Source organism: Hemiscyllium ocellatum, chromosome 43 (genome assembly GCF_020745735.1).
Source record: "Hemiscyllium ocellatum isolate sHemOce1 chromosome 43, sHemOce1.pat.X.cur, whole genome shotgun sequence".
NCBI classification, from domain to species: Eukaryota; Metazoa; Chordata; class Chondrichthyes; order Orectolobiformes; family Hemiscylliidae; genus Hemiscyllium; species Hemiscyllium ocellatum.
The window spans coordinates 20,256,057-20,279,473 of NC_083443.1; the positions used below are offsets into that span (position 1 = coordinate 20,256,057).

At 39.5% G+C, this 23,417-nt stretch overlaps 1 protein-coding gene across 3 annotated transcripts in view; it reads right to left on the reverse strand.

Annotated features, from left to right (window-relative positions):
* adka (adenosine kinase a) overlaps window positions 1–23,417 on the reverse strand; it is a 275,680-nt gene that overhangs the window by 161,310 nt on the left and 90,953 nt on the right. For all 3 annotated transcript variants that reach the window (XM_060854345.1, XM_060854347.1, XM_060854346.1), the window contains exon 4: window positions 6,529–6,607. In XM_060854345.1, coding sequence (XP_060710328.1) covers window positions 6,529–6,607 — 79 coding nt within the window. The remainder of the gene's footprint in view (window positions 1–6,528; window positions 6,608–23,417) is intronic.

Consider the following 23,417-nt stretch of genomic DNA (forward strand, 5'->3'; position numbering starts at 1 on the left):
CTTCAGTCCAACCCGTCCACGCTGACCAGATATCCCAAAATAGTTTGAATTTTTATTTATTTTTTTAAAAAAATTGAGGGGATGGGGGGGGTGGGGGGAAGGAAGAGTCCATGGGGTAATAATTGGGGTTTGTTTGCATTGAGGGCTTTATAAGCAGATAGAATAAATGTTGAGGGGCATAAGCATACTTCCTGTTTAGAAAGGTCAGGAAAATACCCAAAACTTGAGAAGTTTGTCTTCAGTTCATAGAATTCTTGGTTTAGATGGATGAATCCGTTTCTCAATAAAGTTAGCAAATAGGTTACCTCAGAGGAAGGATTTTAAATTTAAAGTTCTACACACAAAGTCTTTGGTTAGAATTCTGAAAGGATTAGTTGAAGCTGATGACGTCAACACTCAGTTGTGACTAAGTAAGGAAGAGAATGCCAAACTCTCAAAATTAGGAATTGAAATAAATAGTTTGGTCAACCCTGTGGATGTGGTAGAGAGGCAAATGCTCTGGGATAATTTGATTGCTGTAAAGTTATTGGAAGTGAAGCCAGACAGATCCCCAGAGCCTAATGGTGAACATCCTAGGGATTTGAATGGAGCGGCAGCAGAGATAGAGGATCCATTTATTATAATAATCCAAAGGACCTAAGATTCAGGAAAGGTTCTGGTGGATTGGGAACATGCTAATGTAACACCCTTATTCAAAAACAGAGGGAAGCAGATAGTAAGATATCACGGACCAGTTTGTTTAACATATGTCTTCAGGAAATTGTTAGAATTTTGTTAAGGAACTAATAACAGGACATTTGCAAAGTCAAAATGCAATCCAACAGAGTCAGCCTAATTTTATGAAGCATAAATTATGTTTGACTAAATTGGTAGAGTTTTTTTAAAAGATGTAACAAACAATGTGGATAATGGGAAACCTGTACATGTTGTACAGGTGGACTTCCAGAGGCATCTGGTGAGGTGTTGCATGAAAGCTTAACATACAAAATAAGATCACATAGGGTTAGGAGTAATTTATTAGCTTTGCTACAGGATTGCAACAAGAACCAGAAGAGTTGAGAAAAATGGATGTTTTAGTGAAATTAGTAGGGTCTCACAGGGTTTCGTCTCATGGGCCCAACTTTTTACAATCTACATTAATTACATGGATGAAGGGACAGAAAATACTATTGTCAAATTTGCACACGACACTAACAAATGGGAAAGTAACTTGCAATGAAATAAAAAAAATTACAAATGGATATGATTAGACTAGATTACTTACAGTGTGGAAACAGGCCCTTCGGCCCAACAAGTCCACACCGACCCACTGAAGCGCAACCCACCCAAACCCATTCCCCTACACTTACCCCTTCACCTAACACTACGGGCAATTTTGCATGGCCAATTCACCTAGCCTGCACATTTTTGGACTGTGGGAGGAAACTGGAACACCCAGAGGAAACCCACACAGACATGCCACACAGACATGGGGAGAACGTGCAAACTCCACACAGTCAGTCGCCCGAGGTGGGAACTGAACCCAGGTCTCTGGCACTGTGAGGCAACAGTGCCAACCACTGTGCCACCGTGTCGCCCAGGTTAGATGAACGGGCCAAAATTTGGAACAATACCCATTTCAATTGAATAAATGTGAAGGCAGCTCGTTATCTAAATGGAGAGAAACCTCAGTGTTTTAGTGCAGAGGGATCTGTATACCCTTATGTGAGAAGTACACAAAACTAGTACGCAATTACAGTAGTAATAAGGAAGGCAAGTGGAAATTTGATGTTAATTGTTGAAGATATAAAAGGGAATGTTGCTGCAACTGTACAAGGCATTCATGAGACTGCACCTGCAGCATTTAGAACAATTTTAGTCTCTTTGTTGAGGAAGGATATAGTGGCATTGGTGGAAGTTAAGAGGACATTCACTTTACAGATTGCAAAGATGAGGGGTTTGTCTTACAAAGAGTGATTTGAGCAGTTCAGGATCCTCTGGAGTTTAGCAGCATTACAAGAGATGTATTTGAGGTATAAAAGATGCAAAAGGGGATTGACAAAGTAGACCCGGAACAGATGTTTCCTCGTGGGGACAATCTAGAATGAAACATCATAATTTTAATGTAGGGGTAGCAGGTAAGCTATTCCACTCAAAGGGCTGTAAATCTCTGGAATTCACTATCCCAGAGTGTAGTGGATGCCAGAACATGCTATGGACCAGGCCAGACCCCTCAAAACATTTCAAGGAGGTAGCCCAGACTCTACTTTTGTTTGCTGTTTTAAGCAGGGGTAACGCAGATATTCCAGGAGAGAATCAGCTGGTCAAACCACTCAATTTTAAACAAAACAGAATTTATTTACAAGATCACTGAAAGAAACACAAAGAACAGAAAAAAGAGAATACCGAATGGCCTATTCTATCTGAAAACCCAACAGACTATCCCAACTTAATGATCCTGATCCAGATACTTGCAAAACTCCCGATTAACACCCCTCGGCACAAAAGGTAAAATCAAACAAGTTCTTACAGGAGACAAGTCAGAGAGACAGAATATCAGCCTGGACCTGCTTCTGTGGGTCCAACAGCTTTTCCTCACACTAATGCTAAAAAAAACCAAACCAGAGAAAAGCTGAGCTGAAAGAACTGGCCACACTCCTTTCATTGTACATTTTTTTAAAAAAACTTGAATTCCTTCTGCCTGAGGCAGTATCTGTTAGCTATTATCATCTTGGCCCTAAAACCCTTCAACCTCCAGACTTTTCAGAGTCCGTCATTGACAACCTCTCTGGGAAAAAAAAAGCCAAGGACAGCATAACCTGTTTATGGTGGACAGGAAAGTAGACTTGAGACTGAGATAAGATCAGTCATGATTGTGTGAAATGGTGGGGCAGGGTCAATGAGTTAAATTTCCCACTCCTGCTAATTCTTATATACAGTAAATAATTAGGGGATAGAATATTGCTGAACATTCAAGAGAAGTAGAATATGGAAGTAAGGTTTTGCTATAATTATCGAGGGCTCTGGGGAGACCACATCAAAAGTATTATACACAGTTTATATCTCCTTGCTTCAGAAAGGGTATGACTGGATTAGAAGCAGTTTAGGAAGTTTCATTTAACGAAATCTCAGTATGAAGAATTTGGACAAATTGGAAGAATAATGAAAGGTGATCTTATTTGAAACATACAAGAGCCTGAAGAAACTTGACAAGATGGATGTTTTGCCTTGTGAGAGAGACTAGTGCAAGAGGACAGGGTTTAAAAATAAGGGGCCACTTATTTAAGGTGGACATGTGATTTTTTTTTCCCCCTCAGTGAATCATCAGTCTGTGAAATTTTCTACCACAGACAAAAATAGAGGCAGTACCACTGAATATTTTGAAGGCTAAATTGCACAGATTATTAGCCATGATGTGGAGGTGCTGGTGTTGAATTGGAGTGGACAAAGATAAAAAATCACACAACACCAGCTTACATTTCAACAGGTTTATTTGGGAGTACAAGCTTTCAGAGGACTGCTCCTTCACCAGGTAGCTCGTGGGACAGGATCATAGGATACAGAATTGAGAGTAAAAGATCAAAGTATCATACAACTGATGCAAAGTATTGAACAAATGTAAACTGCTCTTAAGTCTTTAAACACCTTAATCCATTCTAAAAATTCGCCTTATTACTTGCTCCAATTGTGCAAAGCACAACATGCTAGGATGAATATGGCACGCTCAGGCTGGACCTACATACAACAGGAAAACAATATTCCACATCAAGGCAAAGATGGATGCTATGAGTATGCAGGTAAACACCAGAGAAAGTGAGGTGCCTTGAGTTATAGTCTGGACCATCTTTAAGTGGGGCATCTGTTTGGGCATGCAGGTGTCCCTGCTATAGCTGATGAGTGTTTCTGGTGTGACAGCAATGCAAGTCTGTACTTTGTAAGCAGCCTGCACTGCATCAGAGAGGTGCTGAGGGTTAATGAGTTGGCAGACATCAAATGTCAATTTCAACAGACAAAAATGTGCATGCAGCTGGCGCACATGGATTGTGTCCTGAGATGCTGTTTGGTCAAACACCAACATGGAGATTGTTTGGAGCAAGTAGCCCCAGTTGAACTGCCAGTTTCCCACTTTGGTTTCAAGGTTGTGTTTTGTCAAAGTCATAAAAAACTGAATATTCATGAGGCAAATTGGGCTGTCAACCAAGTACAGTGAATCCTGTATCAATAAAATCACAAATTATGAATTCATCTATCCACCCCAAAAAATAATAACAAAGATCACAAAAATCCACAATTTTTGACCTATCTTTAACCTGTATTTTCAACAAGCTCTGTACTCCTGAATTTCATCATTCACAGGGGTTCTCAGGAACAGAACCCTTGAGGATACAGAAGAATGATTGTATTTACAAAGCAATAATTCACCTGAATTGGCAACTCAGCATTGCTCAATAAAAATACTTGCTACTGTTATGTGCATAAAGCTTACAACATGGAAAGAGATGCACCCAGTGTTGAAATGATCCTCGCTGGACTTCCTATTTGATTCTGCCACACATCCTATCATAACCGACATTAATCAGACCTCTAACATTCTGCTCAAAATCCACATGTTCAGAACTAAGGCAAATACTCACTACTGCATGCATATCTTTAAATACCATCAGCTTTCCTATCCTACTGTTCTTCCAAAACATAAGGGTACCCTTCAATATTGAGATCCCAGCCTTGATCACCTAGTAATTATAACTTTGAAATGGCTACCAGGTAATAAAATTTGACTATTTGAACTGGTAAGTTATCCAGCTTACTGAATGCTATGTGCACTCAGATACACATCCTTCATTTCTGGTTTCCTACTAATTTTGCAAATTCTGGCCTTAACTGCTTGTGCACGCAAGATTATACAGCCTGCCCTTCCCCCATGAAGGGCAATTCCAATTACTCACACACACACAAGGTTTTGATTATTAGTTTAATTTTAGCTGAAATACTTATGCACCTTTGTAAAAGGTGGTCAGTTTGTCATTTGTTTATAATCTTTATTCGTCTTACTTGGTATCTAGTAGTTCTCCTCCAAACTTAGTTTTGCATCAGCCTTGGTTACATACTGTATTGAGTTGACTGTTTTTGCTGCAGTCAGTAGCATTAAGAACATAGAAGATAGGAATAGACCATTTGACCCCTTAAGCCTGCTCCACCATACAATATGATCATGGCTGATCACCAAGCTCAATAACTTACTTCCGCTCTCCCCTGTATTCCTTGAAACCTTTTGCTCCAAGAGATAAATTTACCTCATTCTTTGAAGTTAGGGAAGCAGTTGGGAATGGGTAGTTTGGATAGTCATACGTAGATAATTGAATGGGATGCAAGATATCCTCACCTGCTGAACTTGAGCAAGATATTCCAGAAGGGCAACAGTGAACTATACTGAACAGTGCACACTGGATTATTTCTACTGAACTCCATTCTTCCTAAATTGAAGTTGAAGCAAAATATGCTCCCCAAAATTATGTTGAGATCCACATTATGACTTCGATGGAGGCTACAGCGCATGGCCAAAGGGACTAATGCAGACAGCCAGGAGTGCAGAGGGGCTACGCAGATAACTAACAGGGGGGCAACAGCAAATGATCAAGGTGGGGGCTTCTACAGCGAATGACCAAACAAGGCTGTGACAAATAAATGGGGGGGATGGCAGGGGGCTACAACACGCTCCATCAAACTCACTGTTTGAAGGATAGAATTGCTGAATTTATCCTACAATGTTATAAATGTAATTTCACAGTTTCTCTGAAGAATAGAGTCTTTGAAGTCCCAGTGCATAAAGGTATTATTTAGTCTAGTAGCAGACTACACAGACCAGAGAGGCCCACGTTTTATTATTTGTATGGTCGTTGATCACAACAATGGGAGGATCAGTGTTTGCAGAATTGCTGGTTTGAGGAAATATCGGCTGAGGTTGCGACTCTTCTGCAGTCAGGTCTACTAGGAAGTCTGAACGTGAATGGGCACAATTTGGAAACAGTGAGTTGTAGAAAAATAACTTGGAATAAGATGGATGGCCAACATTAAATGTTTAAGCAGATTCCAAGCACAGTAAAACACACAATAACTAAAAACAAAATTATCAGTAATAAATAAAAGAAATTCCCTATGGAATTTTCTCATGCTGCTATGTGAATGGGATTTGAGCCTTTCTGGGATTTATGGTCTTTTCCTACAGCTGACTATATCTATTAAACAGAAAAGCTTCATTTCTGATCCATACAAGTAGGCAAAATGAACGGCAAGCAAATTTCCCTCAAGCTTCTGGTGCTGCGACAGTAATTCTTCCAGCAAAAAAAAGCTATGTTGCTTTCCCAGACACAATCTGAGATGGCACAGTCACCTCACTTATTTTGCTGTAACACTAAAATCAGTTAGACTTGTGGCAAATTAAATATAGCATATATGTGTCTTCAAACACAAACAACATATTTTCTGTAAAGAAAAATCAGAAAGAATTTAGTCAGTCATTATCTCTGGTACTGTTGAGTAAAGACAAACCTGGGCCACTTTAACTGAATTCTGGGTAGAGCCACCAGCATAATACTCCACTTTGAACTTCTTTACAAGTTCTTCAAACCTATAAAAAAATCCAAAAGAGTGAGAGACCTGATTAAAAAAGTTAGATGCAGAAGTAAACACTCAAGACTTGCTCGTAACACAGGAAATTCACTCTCATTAGTTGTTGAGCAAGTTGTCACCACAGACATTTCATAAGCTTGAATAAAACTTATACCTGCGCATGCATTCCAAAGGTTAGACAAGTGGCAAAATTATCATTTTAAACTTGAATGCATGTGAAAGCTTGATGGCAAATAAATATGAACATCAAGATACAGACAACAATTAATATGTTCTGCATTGGTTACATTTATGCAATCTTGCTGTTCAAACATTTTCTGCTTCATTTACTTACCTAACAACAGTAACTACACCCGTAACTGGCTTTGAAAAACATTGCCAAGTTCTTTCCTGCGGTAAATTAAGTTTTAGAAAAAAATCTGCAAAATCTCAAAATTGCTTTACTTCATGATCCCACAAATATAGAAAATAACGCAAAAATCCCATTAAAAGAGGAGATAATTTATTTGAAACAAAGCCCAAGCAAAACCATTCATATTAATAAAAACTATAGTTTTACATGCAATTGCTCAAAGTGGGATCACTGCTTTGTTCAATCCTAAACGATGTCAGATCAAGACTGTGCATACAAATTCATGAACTGGTTGGTTCGAAGCTGCAATGTCATAGCTATTACATTTAATGCAGCCAATATTCAAAAGAAAACAATTTTTGATTTACCCCAGTCAAAAACATTAAATGTTTTGCTTAGCAGATGTGTTTTTGCAATTTCTCTTGCAGCTTCTCTTATAGTCCTAAAGTGCACTTCATTTCAGATGACGAAAGGAAGAGTGCATGAACAAAAGGGGATATCAACAAGAGTACAAGGCACATTATATTTGTTTGAGGTTTACCAAATATTCCTCAAACAAAAGTTTGAAACAATTGAGCAACTTGACAAAAACAACATAATCTAAAATATTTACACAAAAATGGTGATCGATTCAAGGTGGAAGAGAATAAACCCCACTTTTAACCTTTCTAAATAACTGAATTTAAAGAGCAAGTCAGGTATGAAATTAAAACCATAAGAAGGCTGCCTCTCTGATTTCTTCTGGCCTAAAAAAAACCAAAAACACATATGATGTTTAGTACATTACAAAATTACCTAACATAACCAATGAAGTATTATTTTAATCTAATTTGACCCTTTGTAAACTCTTAATTGTAGTAACCAAAAATGTCATCATGGAAATTCAGACAGCTGACATCTTGAATCTGGAAGCCACTTGGAAAATATACCTCATGCCGCCAAACATTGCTTCGGGAACTCTATCCCAGCAGAGTATGAGGAATTCTGAATCAGCATCCGAATACAGAAAGGTACAGTACAAGATAGGCACTTTGAGAATGCACAAGATTTTACATTTGGATTTCGTGTTATCACTTACGTTTGCAGCTTTCTAAAATTCACTCACAGGACAAAGGCGTTGCTGGCTAGCATTTATTGCTCATCTCTAATTGCTTGGAGGGCAATTAGAGAGTCAACCATATTACTGTGGTCTGGACTTACATGAAGGCCAGACCAAGTAACAATTGCATTTCTTTCTTTAAAAGGACCTTTATGAACCGGAGGGGACTTTCCCCAATAAGCAACAATGGTCATCATTAAACTTTATATTAGATTTTTATTGAATTCAAATTTCACTAAACCCCATGACAGGCTTTGAATCCACATTCACAGAAGTGACCTGGGTTTCTGGATTAATAGTTCAGTGATAATACCATTAGGCCATCACTTCCCAAAGGCAAAATGAAGAAAGGCAATTTCATGGTTGTTGTAAGAGAACTTTTGAGTAATGGGAAATGAGAAATTGGACTTGGTTGAATCAAGGGGTGCACCAAAGAGATCAGTGCTGGGTCCACTGCTTTTTTGTCAGTTATATAAGCGGTTTGAATGTGAATAAATTTGTAGGTGACACCAAAATTGGAGGTGTGGCAATGTAGCAGACAGCAAAAGAGGTTACCTCAGAATACAACGGAATCTTGATCAGATGGGCCAATGGGCTGAAGAGTGGCAGAGGGAGTTTAATTTACATAATTGTGAGGAACTGCATTTTGCTAGGCAAATCAGGGCAGGAGTTATACACTTAAATGTTAAGGACCTGAGGAGTGCTGCCAAAAAAAAAGACCTTACAGTGCAGGTTCATTGTTCCTTGAAAGTCTAGTCGCAGGTCGATAGGATAGTGAAGACGTTTGGTATTCTTGCCTTTATTAGTCAGCGCATTGAGTATAAAAGTTGGAAGGTCATGTTTTGGCTGTTCAGGACATTGGTCAAGCTACTTTTGCAGTACTGTGTTTAGTTCTGTCTTCTTGCTATAGGAAGGATGTTATGTAACTTGAAAGAGTTCAGAAAAAAGTTAAGAATGTTGCCAGGGTTAGAGGATTTGGAGCTTCTGAGACTGAGGAGTGACCTTATAGAAGTTTATAAAATCATGAGGGGCATAGATAAGGTGAATAGCCAAGGTCTTTTTCCTCAGGATAACGGAGTCCAAAACAAGAGGGTATAGGTTTAAGGTGAGAGGGGAACGATTTAACAGGTTCCCACGGGGCAGTTTTTTTCACACAGAGGATGGTGCATTTCTGGAATGAGCTGCCAGAGGAAGTGGAGGAGGCTGGTACAATTCCAACATTTAAAAAGCATCTGGATGGCTATATGACTAGAAAGGATTTAGAGGGGTATAGGCCAAATGCTGGAAAATGAGACTAGATTAATTTAGGATATCTGGTCTGCATTGAAGAGTTGGACCAAAGGGTCTGTGTCCAAACTGTACAGCTGGACGAGATGGCCTTCAAGATTGGCCACAGTCTGTCTTCCTCTGTCATACGTGCATGTTTGCAAATGGTACGAAGTGAAGTTACGGAGTATGCAGCTTACAACCATAAATCTTGACACCAGTCGAGGCTATACTGCATAACCACTCCAGAACAATTGAGACAATGGAAATCCTTTTGAAAGAACAAACTGTTTGCTCTCTGTGTTGTAGTTGTGTGGAGTTCCATAAGTAAAATCATAACCATGTATGCAGGTGTCAGTTAGTATCCAATTGCACTGGGTACCGTACTTTATGGCTAAATTGTTGTGTGATTTAATCTGGTGAGCTGGCACCCATGAAGGTAGAACATGCTGATCTGCATAATTTGTTGCTTTAAATCTTGCAAGCAAAATGTAGCTCCAACTGATGTAGTAAACAGTCTCACAACATATTATTCTATTTTCCTGAATAGGGAATATTTATAATAAAACTTTTGAAGATTTGTTTTTCTACTGGTGACAATGGCAACTGGCATAGCAAAGGATTTTTTTTGGCATACAAAATTTAAGTTTATTGCTGTGGGTCCAGTATTGTTCTGGTAATTCGTTAAGCAGCCACATCTTACAGCTCTGAATGCCATCAATTAAAACTAATTTCTTGGAGAAAATTCATCTGTTTACCTTCATCTTAAGTACTTTTATATAGTTGTTTAAATTTATTCCCTTGAACCGACAATGGTTTTTAAAATAAAACATTATTTTCCATTTGCCCTTCTCGATTCCCCAAGAAAAATTGTGACTTAAATAAAATCAAAACCAAATCACCTTATACTACCATAAGACAAGGATGAGTGTGTTATAAAGGTCATAAGACATGAGAATAGAACTAAGCCAATCAGCCCATCAAGCCTGCTCCACCATTTGATGATGGCTTTTCTCAACTTCAATCTCCACACTTCATCCCATAACCCTTGATCCTTTGTACAATCAAGAACTTATCAGTCTTAAATGCACCAAATGACTTGGCATCCACAGCCATCTGCAGCAATGAGTTCCAAAGATTAACCACCCACTGGCTGAACAAAATCATCATCTCAGTCTAAAAGGTTGTTCAATCTGAAGCTGTGCCTTTGGATCGTATTTTCTCCTACGAGTGGAAGCATGTTTGTCACGTTCACTCTATCCAGGTTTCTCAGTATTCTGCAAGCCTCAATCAGATTCTCTTTCATCCTTCTGAACATCATTGTGTACAGACTCAGAGTCCTCAACTGCTCCTCATATGAAAAGTTCTCCATTCTCAGGATCATTCTTGTGAAGCTCCTCTGGACTTAGGACATTCTGATGTTGGACTTTCTCATATAGGGTCCAAAACTGCTCACAATATTCCAAATACAGCATGGCCAATGCCTTATGCACTTCGGCAGTACATTATTACTCTTGTATTCTAGCCCTCTTGAAATGAAGCCGAACATGTTAGGAAAACAAACGCAAACTGAATCTGCACGCTAATTTTAAGAGAATCCTGAACTGGGACCCTCAAGTCCCTTTGTGCTTCAGATTTCCGAAGTCTTTCCCTGCTTAGATAATAGCCCACATGCTCTATTCTTCTTACTAAACTGCATTTCCTTGCAATGTTTCCCATGTTATATTCCACCTGCCATACTTTGCTCACTCTCCTAGCATGTACAAATCTTTTGGCAGTCTCCCCGCTTCCTTAGCACTACCTTTCCCCCTACTATATTTGCATCATCTGCAAATTTTGCAACAATGGCCTCTGTACCTTCATCCAGATTGTTAACAGTTATGAATAATTGTTGTCCCAAAATTGATCCCTGCAGAATTCTACTCATCACTGGGTGCCATCCTGAACTAGTGCTCTTTACCTATACTCTCTACCTTCTGCCATGCAGTTAATCCTCTATCCATGCCAGTACCTTGCCCTTTCTGCCAAACATGTCATACCAGTGTGTACTCAAATCAGAGTTCTTCTCCACACTCCATTCAATTTCTTAAGTCCTCGTATTTGATGAAAATTAGGAACTTCAACAAATCTGTTTGATCTTAATTGATAGTTGTGTTTTTGGCAAGATTTGTGACCCTTCTCTCATCACCTTCCAATTTGGATATTCTATCAAAACGACTAACTTTCTTTTGTCAAAATAATTATAATTTATTTTCTTTTTAGCAGTGCTCTTACGACACTTTGTAAAATGCCTTGCAGAAATGTAGACAGATCACAATCACCGACTCTCCTTTCTCTAACTTGCTTGTTACCTCCTCAAAAGAATCCTAACAAATTTGTCAGGCATGACTGTCTGCTGATCAAACTGTGCTTGCTCAGCTCCTTTTTTTTTTAACCATGCACTTCTAAGTACTCCACAACTTCATCCTCAATAATGGACTCAAAAATCTTAGCAATGACTGAAGTCAAGCCAACTGGCCTGTCTTCTGCTCCTCTCACCTTTTTAAATGGGCATGTTACACGAGTCATTTTCCAGTGCTTTGGGAGCCTCCTTGTCCCCAAAGATACTGGAAAGATCACCATCTCTGCTTTTACAAAATCCTCAGCTATCTTCTTCAGAACAGTTGTAGTCCATCTGGACCAGGTGATTTATCCACCATCAGAACTTTTCCCTGTACCTTCTTCCCCTTGATGGCCACTAAACTCATCTCTGTCCCTGACTATTTTGAAGTTGTCATGTTGCTGGCGTCTTCGACAGTGAAGACGGATGCAAACTACCTATTCAGTTCCTCCACCATTATAACGTCTCCAGCCTTACTTTCCAGCGGCCCAATGTTATTCTTACCTCTCTCATATCTTTTAGAAACCTAAAAAAATTCTTGCAATCTTCTTTTACATTACTAACTAGCTTTCTCTCATATTTAATCATCTCCCATCTTATTGCATTTTGTTATCCTCTGCTGATTTTTAAAGGGCTCCTGATCTCCTGGCTTCCCACAAATCTTCACCACCTTGTATGCTGCTTCTTTTGCTTTTCTGCTGTCTGACTTCCCTGGTCAGCCACAATTGTCTCATCCTGCCCTTAGTCTGTTTCTTCTTTCATGGGATAAATTTCTGCCAATCAACCCAGAAACTCCCTGCCAATGCTGCTCCACCATCTGCTCTGCTCAGCTGTCCTTCCAATCAACACTGGTCAACTCCTCCCTGAGCTGTTTGCAGTTATCTTCATTCTACTGCAATCTCATCACATCTAACTCCAACTTCTCCCTCTCAAACTGTAGGCTGAATTCTATCATATTATGTGCACTGTCCCCAAGGGTTTCCTTCAGCTTAAGCTCCCTAATTAATCTGTTATCATCAAATCCAGAATGGCATGTTCCCTAGTGAGCTCTACCAGATATTTTCACAGGAAAGGAATGATTGTTTGGGAGAGTGAAGCCAATCAGTATGAATAAAAAAATGCAAAATTAATCACAGAATTATTATAGCGCAGAAGGATTGTAGTCAGGAGGTGGCCATTTGACCGTCGTACCTGCACTGGTTACATTTTTACTCTTCATGTCATATTTACCTCAACCTCCTAAATGCCATTTATCTGTACATCAGATTTGATCACAGAATTAACTGCACGTTATTATTTTATTCAGTACTATGTAATGAAATATTTTCTTGTTAATTTGAATACTGTGCTGAATATGCCATACCATTGTGTAGCCTGATCAGAGTTCTTATCCAAGGTCCATTCAATTTATTAAATCCACCTACATGATGGAAATTGGAAGCTTCAACAAATCTGTTTTATCTTAACTGATACTTGTGTTGATTAGTTTTATTTGTGACCCTTTCATTATTTTCCAACTTGGCTATTCTACAACAACGTTCTGATGTCAAAGTACTTATAATTCCAGAAAATGATTTCAAATAGGTGAAAAGACAGCACGAAAGGATGGTGGGGATGAAGAGGAAAACATGAAAATTTGAATTGATGGAAAGAAGAAAGTGAAGTGGAGGAAGACATGGGGACAGTGGAACAGGTGGCACTGAGGAAAAGATGGGGAAGAAACAGAGATGGGAAAAGGTGGGTGTTAAGGAAGACAGAGCAAATAACTGGTTTGGAGGAAGGGAGGGAAGTTAGGTTATAGGTGCAGGAGCTGAAAATGTGTTGCTGGTTAAAGTGCAGCAGGTCAGGCAGCATCCAAGGAACAGGAAATTCGACATTTCGGGCATAAGCTCTTCATCAGGATGAAGGGCTAACGTCGAATCTCCTGTTCCTTGGATGCTGCCTGACCTGCTGCGCTTTAACCAGCAACACATTTTCAGCTCTGATCTCCAGCATCTGCAGACCTCACTTTTTACTATAGGGTAAAGGGTAGGAAGACAAAAATAAGGAGAGAACACAGTGGTAGAATAATCATCCAACTTTTTCACTGCCTATTTTATGTTTAATCTGACTAAATTTCCTTCACGTATCCACAGCAGACACATTTTCTTGCAGTAAAAACCACAGATTTTCAACGTGGAGTGGAATGAAAACAAACATTATAAAAAACTAAAATTGCTGAAAATAGTCAGCAGGTCTGGCAGCATCTGTGGACAGAAAGCAAAGTTAACTGTTCTGAAGAAAGGTCACTGGACCAGAATCATAAACTGATTTCTCTCCACAGATGCAGCCATACCTGCTAAACTTTTCCAGTAATTTCTGTGTATACTGTACCTGGAAGTGGTAATGTATCTAGTCATCAAAACCTTTCTTCACAGTCAACTGATAAAATGATTAGAACTTAATTGAAATATTCTTCCAGGCCACCAATTCTTCAGTGTATAAGAAAAGATCACGTGCTGCTGTGCTATCAGCAATAAAAAACACTTCCATAAGGCTTTCCGTGGAGCAAATCTGGCATCTTCTCCCATAAGATAGAAACATTAATTCTGATTTCTCTCCATAGATGCAACCAGATCTGCTGACTTTTTCCAGCAATTTCTGCTTCTCATTTCCATCACCTGTAGTTCTTTTGTCTTTTTTTATTTAGCCGAATATTTACTGCACAGACTGGCAGTAAATATTCAGCTCTCCAGCTCCTCATACTGTGGCCTAATTGGACAGTTGATTTGTTTTTGTAAAACGGCCAGGTCATAGATCACAGATCATGAAGCAGTCATGTTAATATATAGTTTGTTTCAAGTTTGCAATACTTCTCCACACATCAGTTGCTTTTAGTTGCAGTTTTCTAAACTTTATTGAGATACATCAACATCCAATATTCTTCCTAGCTTTTCTGTAACCTGAAATATTGTGCCCAGTGAAGCTGAGCAAAGAAATAACTCAGGAAGCTATTACTGCTGACATGGAATGGATGAGTCTCCTGACAAGAAAATATTTTTTGAACTATTTTTAAACGTATATGTACGCTTCCCTGTTTAGAAATGCCAGAAGTCATGGAAAATTAAATCTGCAGCAAAAAGCAGCTCAGTAAGTGGCACTTCTGATCTTTATGACATGACTACGATAACATCAGAATGGATAAATCCGATCTTGACTTTGACAACTGGATTTATTACCCACCAACAAAATCACCCACCGGTTGTCAATAAGTCTATTTTAATTGAATTTATTTTTGATTTTGGAGGGCAGGCAAACAAATGCAAGAGGAAATTTCCAAACACGACTGAATGAACCGGCTCACAGTACATTTTCTACAGGGTTTCAGAAATCTTAAGTCTGAGCCTTTAGTGGTCACTCAAATTTTTGATGGTTAACTCTAGCCTATTGAGTGCATTTTTTGAGTTTGTACCAGTCTGCAGTGATACTACTTCAAAGATAAGGTGTACAATGGACATATTAACCAAATTTTTAACATGGTTCCAAATTGGATTTGTTTTGACATTGAATTAGTCAAACAATACAAAGGTCAAACACCTCTGCGAATTCAACTAAAACACCCAAAGAAGATCACCTTGCCTCATAAATGAATATGAATAAAAACATATGAATAAATGAAAGATCACGATTTCCATAAAACAAATAAAAAGTAACACTTTATTTATTTAACCCTAACGGCGAACACGAACAAAACTATTAATAAACCAAACACTCTTTCCCCCTAAGTAACCACTACCTCTGAGATGACCCCAGTTCTATTAATATGCTGCTCCAATAACACAATAACAACTGTAAACTAGTGCTTAATCTCTTAAAGTACACAGACGATCTTCTCTTCTTCCTTCAGCCTTCCTTTCTCTTCCTCCTGAATCTACTGTCTTCTCCTTTGTCATCTTCTTTCCTTTTACTGCGAGTATTGCTAGCTATCACTGTCTTGGTACCTTTTAAATAAATGGTTCCTTTTTTTGAGAGCTGTTCACGTTAGATGGGTGGTTAGCTCTGAGCAATTTTGAAAATACTCTTCTTTATAAATCCCAATACTTCTACCATCCATTTGGACCAATGTTGTCAATACAATCAAATCTAAGCTCAATTCGTTTTTGGTATTTGGGTACATTTAAAATTAATTGGTTACATTAAAAAAACAACCAAATCCTAGCTAATGTTAATAACCCTACTGTCAATTGCTACATACTTTCAGTTCTCAGTACTCGGTGACTCTGTCAGCTAGTATCAGACACAAGCTGTCAAAATCCCTCAGCTCAGAATAACACCCTCTGTCTTAAAGGCACCGCACATGCTTTAGACTTCCTAACAATACTCAACTTCTCACTACTTCCCAGGGGCATAAGCACCTCTTCAAAATTCTACAAAATTCCAAAATGCCAAACCTCAAATGATGTGCCTGATAAATGGCCAGGTACCTGTATCTTGTGGAAGACTAGGTCAGAGCGACATGCTTTCCTATTGATTGTGCCACGGAGAGACTTATGAAAAGACTTTAGGGCGGCAGGGTGGCTCAGTGGTTAGCACTGCTGCCTCACAGCACCAGGGTCCCAGGTTCGATTCCAGCCTTGGGCGACTGTCTGTGTGGAGTTTGCACATTCTCCCCATGTCTGCGTGGGTTTCCTCCGGATGCTCTGGTTTCCTCCCACAGTTCAAAGATGTGCAAGTCAGGTGAATTGGTCATGCTAAATTGCCCATAGTGTTAGGTGCATTAGTCAAAGGTGAAATGGGTCTGGGTGGGTTACTCTTCGGAGGGTCAGCGTGGACTGGTTGGGCTGAAGGGCCTGTTTCCACACTGTAGGGAATCTAATCTAATTTAATCTTAAATCTTTAATCTTAAAATGCTGATAACACAGCAGCACATAGTCTTTTGTTGTATACTGGGAACAGGTGGCCTCAAAGAATATTTTGATTAAATTCTAATAATTTTATAAGATGATTGTGAAGAAATATTTTGATAACCAGGTAACTGGCTATAGAAGAACAACAAGATCTTTGCTCAAATTGCTCCCTGCATATCATTTTGCACACCTCATTTTCAGAGGCATCTGCCATTTTAAGTTCCAGTATTCTACAGTCTTTGGTCTCCTCTGAATTGTGCAGAATGCACATGATATGCATGCACTTGAGGGAAATGTGAGCAGTGAGTAACAATATTGGAAGGAAATACTTTGCTCCACCTGGTATTAACTTTAAACTCAAAATTAGATGGTTTGGAGTTAAATCTATCAGAAAAGTGAACACATTTTTCATGTGAAGGGAATATAAATACATACCACAAAGTTCTACTGGAAATCTTTTTTCTATCACCATGATTTTAGCAGAAATTACAGGATTAAGCACAGGATCAGACTTCTGTCAATGTTGCAACAATAAAGCTTCCAAGTATACTTCAAAAGTTCACCTGCTCTCACCCATTCCAAGTTCAATAATTCAATTATTAACTCTGGTCATGAACATCTTTAAATATCTAGTACTTTTAAACATATATTTAAAAAGGTTATAATAATGTCATATAAAATCCCTACAGTCTGGAAGCAGGCCATTTGGCCCATCAAGTTGACACTCACCCTACGAGAAGCATCCCACTCAGATCAACACTCCCCCCTATCCCTGTAACCCTGCATTTCCCATGTTAACCCACTGAGCCTGCACATCCCTGGACACGATGGGCAATTTAGCATGACTGATACACCAAACATGCACATCTTGTGGAGATAAATGGCAGCACTCCGAAGAAAACCATGCTGACAAACGTGCAGACTCTACACAGACAGTCATCCAAGGCTGGAATGGAACCCAGGTCCCTGGTGCTGAGAGGCAGCAATGCGAACCACTGATCCACCATGCCACCACTTAACATAATTATATTACAGCAATTGGATGCAAGGATAAGCCTGGGAACTATTAACCCGTGAGTCTGACTCGGGCAATGGGTCAGTCATGAGAAGTGATTCTGGAAAATAGGATTTATATGCATTTGGAGAGGCAAGGAATGATTCGGGATAGTCAGCATGTTTTGTGCAAGGGAAATGGTGTCTCACAAACCTCTTTGGAGTTTTTGAGGAAGTAACCAAGATGATTGGTAAGGGAGGAGCAATAGACAATGTTTACTACTTATTCCTGATGAAGGGCTTATGCTCGAAACGTCGAATTCTCTATTCCTGAGATGCTGCCTAACCTGCTGTGCTTTGACCAGCAACACATTTGCAGCTTTAGTAAAGCCTTTGATAAGGTTCCACATGGTACACTAATTGGTAAAAAGTCAATCACATGGGATTTAAAATATATGACATCAAAAATTTATAAAATCATGAGGGGTATAAATAATGGTGATTAGCAGGTGTCTTTTCCCAAGATGGGGATTTCAAGACAAGGGGACATGTTTTGATGGTTAGAGGAGAAAGATTTAAAAAAGACATGGGGGCTTTTTTTAAAAAATTGTATATAGTGCTTCATGTATGGAATGAACTTCCAGAAGAATTGGTCGATATGGGTAAAATTACAAACTTTCAAAGATATTTAGGTAAATACATGAATCAGAAATGTTTGAAAGGATATGGGCCAAATGCTAGCAGGTAGGACCCATTTCGTTTGAGAACATGGTCAGCATGGATTGGTTGGACCAAACGGTCTGTTTCCATGCTGTATGACTCTTATAACTATATTTATAAGATAATTATAATCGTTCTAAGTGTATTTAAAGACTACAGAAAATTATTTTCCATGCAACCAAAACAGTTCTTGGGTGCTTTAAGTATTTGTGGTGGTCTCTTATGAAGCTGGTCGTGATAGAAAATCTAAACTTGGAACACTGGATTTGTACACCTTCTCATTCTGCCCTCTTCTCCTATTTTTGCTAAAATATATATAATAAATAATGCAAATTATTAAATCATTCACAAGATGATGTTCATCTTTTGCATAATCAAAGCAACATGGTTAAGTTAGAAATTAAAATGCTGAAACATATTTTCCAAACTGTATGAAATTATCTTACTTAGATTGGAGTATATTAAAAAAGTACCGATTCAAAAGTTTTAACAAGCAACCTGTTAGTGGTCAACTAAGGCCCTTCATTTTAAAATTACTTATCGTCTTATGCTGGAGCACATTTCAAGGAGTCATAGACACTGATGTTTTAATTCTGACAAGAACTTTATGATTTTAATTGTGACTGCAAACATTTTCTAAAAACTCGGTTAGCTTTCATGGGTAACTTGTAGCCTCCGCTACATCGATGACTGTATCGGCGCTGCCTCGTGCTCCCACGAGGAGGTTGAACAGTTCATCAACTTTACCAACACCTTCCATCCCGACCTCAATTTCACCTGGACTGTCTCAGACTCCTCCCTCCCCTTCCTAGACCTTTCCATTTCTATCTCAGGCGACTGACTCAACACAGACATCTACTATAAACCGACTGACTCACACAGCTATCTGGACTACACCTCCTCCCACCCTGCCCCCTGTAAAAACTCTATCCCATATTCCCAATTCCTTCGTCTCCGCTGCATCTGCTCCCAGGAGGACCAGTTCCAACACCGCACAGCCCAGATGGCCTCCTTCTTCAAGGACCGCAGATTCCCCCCAAACGTGATCGACGATGCCCTCCACCGCATCTCCTCCACTTCCTGCTCCTCCGCCCTTGAGTCCCGCCCCTCCAACCGCCACCAAGAGAGAACCTTACTGGTTCTCACCTACCACCCCACCAACCTCCGTATACAACGTATCATCCGCCGTCATTTCCGCCACCTCCAAACGGACCCCACCACATGGATATATTTCCCTCCCCTCCCCTATTAGCGTTCCACAAAGACCACTCCCTTCGTGACTCCCTCGTCAGGTCCACACCCCCCACCAACCCAACCTCCACTCCCGGCACCTTCCCCTGCAACCGCAGGAAATGTAAAACTTGCGCCCACACCTCCTCCCTCACTTCCCTCCAAGGCCCCAAGGGATCCTTCCATATCCGCCACAAGTTCACCTGTACCTGCACACACATCATCTATTGCATCCGCTGCACCCGATGTGGCCTCCTCTACATTGGGGAGACGGGCCGCTTACTTGCGGAACGCTTCAGAGAACACCTCAGGGACGCCCAGACCAACCAACCCAACCACCCCGTGGCTCAACACTTTAACTCTCCCTCCCACTCCACCGAGGACATGCAGGTCCTTGGACTCCTCCACCGGCAAAACATAACAACACGACGGTTGGAGGAAGAACGCCTCATCTTCTGCCTGGGAACCCTCCAACCACAAGGGATGAACTCAGATTTCTCCAGTTTCCTCATTTCCCCTCCCCCCACCTTGTCTCAGTCGGTTCCCTCAACTCAGCACCGCCCTCCTAACCTGCAATCTTCTTCCTAACCTCTCCACCCCCACCCCACTCCGGCCTATCACCCTCACCTTGACCTCCTTCCACCTATCACATCTCCATCGCCCCATCCCCAAGTCCCTCCTCCCTACCTTTTATCTTAGCCTGCCTGGCACCCTCTCCTCATTCCTGATGAAGGGCTTATGCCCGAAACGTCGAATTTCCTATTCCTTGGATGTTGCCTAACCTGCTGTGCTTTAACCAGCAACACATTTTTAACTTGTAGCCTTGTTATGTAATAACAATAAAATAAATTCAGAAACAAAAGTGTCAACTGAAAACAAAAAGCAGTAGACAGTCATGTGTGGTAGAAACCTGTTACGTCAGCACAACTTCATTTTCTACATTAACTAATTTGACCTTGACCAAATTACAAATAGTGTAGAGCACGCAGTACTGACCTTAGCAATATCAAATTAACTCAAGATAATTATTGTGATCTTAAAATTTGTAAAATATAACTCCATTGACCTTTTCAGTGTCATTTACTTAAGGTTAGATAGAAGAACACACATTGAACTGACATCTTCAAACTAAAGGCAAGCTAAGTAAATGGCATCAGAAAAATCCACAATATTATTTTAATTAATCCTCACATGGATCCTTATGTGGCACAGAAAATCAATACATGTTGTGGTCATCGACCATTTATCTGACTTGGTAGTCTAGTTCCTTTATGCACCTTGACCTCAAGTTTTGAGAACCATTATTTTACAGATAACTGCACATAGAGTCATAGGAATGTGCAACTCTAAAGGTAGTGTAACAACACAATTAAAATTATCTGAATACTTGCGTTCAATAATTAACATGACATGCATATATAGAAAAGCAAGAATCTAAACACAACCAGTAATGTAACTTTGAACGTGTGTGTCAAGGACACTTAATTCAATGATATGACTGTACTCCACTTCAAGAGTAATTTACCCTTATAATCCAAAATCAATGTCACAAAACAGATCTCTTTTGGAGGGCAAGTCTATTTACCCAACTGCAGTCCACAGAGACAGAACGCAAAAGTTCTGCAAATGTGTGCATCCAGTAAAATTCAGCCAGCAGCATGGAAAAAGACCTTCAAGTGGAGGATAGTACACAACTATCATCAGCAATCCACCAAACCTAATCATTTCAGTCCATTTACAGTGAATACAACTAATGGCAAAATGTTCACAAATAACAGTTCACTTGCCAAAGACGACCCTCCCCTAACTGTATTACATGGAATCAGCAGGGCTAATGCACTGAAACAGTCAACTATTTGGTTCACATGTTATATTTTTTTTAAGGCATGTGAGAAGACAGTACAAGGATCAACAAGAGTCTTGTAGGCTAAAATACAATTCAAGCAATCCTGAGCAGAAATTTCAGTACTGGAAGAAAACATGTTCATGCTACATACAGGGTCAATAACTAAGGTCTAGTATACTTTCAAAAAGATTCTGCAGACAAGATTATTTAGCCACAATTCAAATCTTAATTCAATAATACCATACTTGAGTGCCAAGCCACATCTACAGATTACATAACATATCCCAACCCTACTTCAATTGGATTGAATTATTTGTAGTGGCCAGGGAAATGTCTATTGACATGATCCATATGGACTTCCAGTTGGCACTGATAAAACCTTTTTAAGAGACTGTTAGTTGAAGCCCAAAGTTTATGGAACCAATGAAAACTTATTGACCAGGTTAGGAATTTGCCTGACAGAATGGACACAAAGTAGGGTCAGTGGGCAGATATTGCAATTGGTAGGATATGACTAATGGTTTGCTACAGGCATCCATATTGTGGCCTCAATTTTTTATCATATGTATTAACAACTGAGATGATGAGATGTAAAGCGAATTGTCGATGTTGGTAAGACAGATGGAAGTATAAAATTACAAAGACATACTGTTTGATCAAGTGACTGGAAAAAATTGAGACAAATGGGATTTTAAAGTTACCAAACATGCAATCATCCAAATTGGACCAAAAATAGAAAGAATAAAAGTACTTGGTAAATTTTGCAAAGCTAGAAACAGTGGAAATGTGGAAAGATTTGGGTGCCTGGATATACACGTTAAAATATCAGAGAGAGGTATAGAAAGGAATCAAATGTCAGTGTTGACTAATCACTTAGGACTGGAAATCAGGTGTACACATCCTATCTAGAATCTGTTAACAGTTCTTAATCCGATACTTTAGATATATACTTTAGATTTGGAGGGAATGCAATATAGATTTACAAGGATAATGTCCTGAGTTTGAGAGTTAAATTATAATGAGAGATTAAATAAACTGGAGTTTAGACAGTAAAGGGGCTATTTAATCAAAGTTTCCTAAGTACTAATGTGAACAAATAGGTGGATAAAGAGAAATGATTTCCATTAGTTGGAATTAAAGGCTCTTTAAAAAAAATTACAGCCAAACTTGCCAAGAACTCAATTTGAGTTAAGTTTGGAAAATTCCGTCATAAAACAGTATTTGATACAAAGTTTGGGAGAAGATTTGTAGCTCGGGTGCCCGTTGTTGTGGTTCTGTTCGCCGAGCTGGGAATTTGTGTTGCAGACGTTTCGTCCCCTGTCTAGGTGACATCCTTGGTGCTTGGGAGCCTCCTGTGAAGCGCTTCTGTGATGTTTCCTCCAGCATTTATAGTGATTTGTACCTACCGCTTCCGGTTGTCAGTTCCAGTTAGAAGCACATTGACCTGGACCCAATATACCAGCCACTGCAGCGGACAGCTGGAACTGACAACCGGAAACTGCAGGTACAAATCACTACAAATGCCGGGGGAAACATCACAGAAGCACTTCACAGGAGGCTCTCAAGCACTGAGGATGTCACCTAGACAGGGGACGAATCGTCTGCAACACATATTCCCAGCTCAGAGAACAGAACCACAACGGTATCTGATACAACAATAAATGTTAATTTTAAATTTAAGATGGAATCGCTTCTGTCAACCAAACATCAAGGTACATGGAGCATTGGTACGTACAGGAAAATATGTAACAAATCAATCATGGTCTCATTGATGGCAAAAGATACTCAAAGGGTAAACCAACTTATTCCTTTTCTCATTGACAAATGCATTAAAACATAGCAGGATAGCTAATAAAACAAATGCTCGTGTTTGTAATTTTTTCAGCCGGAGTTATTCCAAAAAGGTGATAAATAAGCTGCAAAGAGATGGCTTAAAATATTGTAAGTGCAATCAAAATCACTCTTTTGGTGCTTTCTTTAACTAATCAGATAATGAATGTTGTCTCGTGCATGTCAATCTTAATAGCAATTATAAA